At 38.2% G+C, this 1,991-nt stretch overlaps 1 protein-coding gene across 1 annotated transcript; it reads left to right on the top strand.

Annotated features, from left to right (window-relative positions):
- Window positions 1-582: 582 nt before the first annotated feature.
- LOC108354792 (small integral membrane protein 20) lies at window positions 583-1,148 on the top strand. Its single transcript, XM_017605962.1, has one exon. It carries the CDS (start codon window positions 659-661, stop codon window positions 866-868), a length of 210 nt encoding a protein of 69 aa, XP_017461451.1. The 5' UTR covers window positions 583-658; the 3' UTR covers window positions 869-1,148.
- Window positions 1,149-1,991: the final 843 nt, after the last annotated feature.

The raw sequence follows: 1,991 nt of genomic DNA, 5'->3' as shown, positions 1-1,991 counted from the left end.
AATTTTAATTGACAGCACCGACAAATGAATATATACACAAACAAATTTTCGGTTATGGTTAAAACAATACAAGTTTTTGTATTGAATTTTTGGTTTAAAATTTATTTTTTCCTTTTCAGTAGGGTTTTTGCACATTATCTCCTGCGTGAGAATTGATCGTAATATATACGCATCTAAATAAGAGACTGGAACACGGCTGTTTGTCAAAAGCATACGATTTCGAACTCGCGTAAATGTACATTTGCTAAATGCTATAGCATGAACGCTCTTCGAAAACATATGTTCGAAAGTGCTAAATGCTGCATTTTTAATGCAGCAAAAACGCTGCATAACCAAAATATAATAGCAAATTTCTTTATACCATGGCAGCGCTACTTTTATGGTTTACAGTTATTTTAGCTGTAATTAAAAGTAAGCATCAAAAATTTTCATTATTTATCGAAGTATTGATTTTTATGGGAAAAGCGCCGCAGGCGAAAATTTTTAATAAAAAATCGCGCGGTGCTTCCAAAACCCTTTTGGCACGTTTTTTGGTAGTGGAAAAAGTGTGAGGGGGGCAACACTGAGATCGATTGGAAAATTCGATGCATCGATGCCAAACATCAATATTTTCGATGCGTCGATATTTTTCCGAATTCCCTAATAGAGATTTAGCAACATGGTGTTCCTGCGTGGATGGAGATATGCAGCTTTTATTTCTTGTATTATCGGCGGAATTGGTATAGCACTTTACCCGATCGTCGTTGAGCCAATGATGAATGTGGAAAGGTATAAGGATCTGCAAAAACGTACCCGCAGAGGAATTAAACAAGAAGACATTCAGCCCGGCAACATGAAAGTGTGGTCTGATCCGTTTGGGCGTAAATAAAACACATGATGGGTACTGTTTATGAATTTGTACAACGATTTTGGGTTGCTGTGCCCAAACGCGTGAATCGAATCTAAAAACTTGTACACACACTTGTAGACCACAGTTCACGCTTTATTACAAAAATTTAATTTACTAAATCTGTGCACTAATTTAACAATAATGTCGGTTGGAATTATGGTATCTGTTGCAAATTTGTATATACATTTTTATATATATATTGGTTGTAAAACACCAAAATAGACATCACTGGGGCGGCAGCCCCAGGTTTACCACACAGAAAGGGAATTCTAGTTACCTCATCCTTTCCCAAGGTTACATCACTGGGGCGGTAGCGCGGCCGAAGGCCGCCTACGCAGAAGGTGTTCAGCCCCCCTTCTTCGGACGCAAGTTTAACTTTGTTTTTTCCTTGCAAAAACGCTAAAATTCCCCTATTTTCAAACAGCTCCCCAGAGGTCTGTGGGAGGGGTGACTTTTCATAAAGCGGCGTCAATCCTCTTTCGTTTAGGGGGGATTTGTTACGTTAATTTTTTTTTAACTAAAAGTATATTCAGTAATGACTGGAGTTATTGCTCGTTTTTGCGGCAGTTTCGGAAGAGGCATACTATTTCATTTCCATACAAACTTTTGCACCAAGTTGTGGATTGCAAACTGTGTGAAGTACTGGAGCAACTCCTGCTTTGTTATTTCTTTTTGAATTCGCCTAGAAAATAAATAAAATCGGTAATTATCAAAAAAATAAACAAATTGCAAAAATATTTACTTTTCCTGTTGTTCAGCATCCATCTTTTGTATTTATTTTATTTACGAAACAGCTGTTAGACAGTNCATTTATTTTATTTACGAAACAGCTGTTATAGCTGAAATACAATGCCGGCGAACGGCGAACTCACCACAGCGAAATTCGCGCTGTCAAAATTAGAACACCCGCAAGCATATGAAATTGAACACAGCCAAAGCGAAATGCGAAGTTCGCATGGCGGCGTTTCATGGCGATAGATTTATTTCTATCGCCCTGCTGGGCGATGACAGCTGTGCGTGCCAAAGGTGGCCGTATTTGTTTTTTGNGGTTGTGAGCATGATTCAATAATACAAGGTTAGATAATTATTGACAGCTGCGGTT

This window comes from Rhagoletis zephyria, unplaced genomic scaffold (genome assembly GCF_001687245.7).
Source record: "Rhagoletis zephyria isolate East Lansing unplaced genomic scaffold, Rhagoletis_zephyria_1.1 Rzeph_scaffold_39259, whole genome shotgun sequence".
Lineage (NCBI taxonomy): Eukaryota > Metazoa > Arthropoda > Insecta > Diptera > Tephritidae > Rhagoletis > Rhagoletis zephyria.
This window is presented reverse-complemented; position numbering and strand designations above follow the sequence as displayed.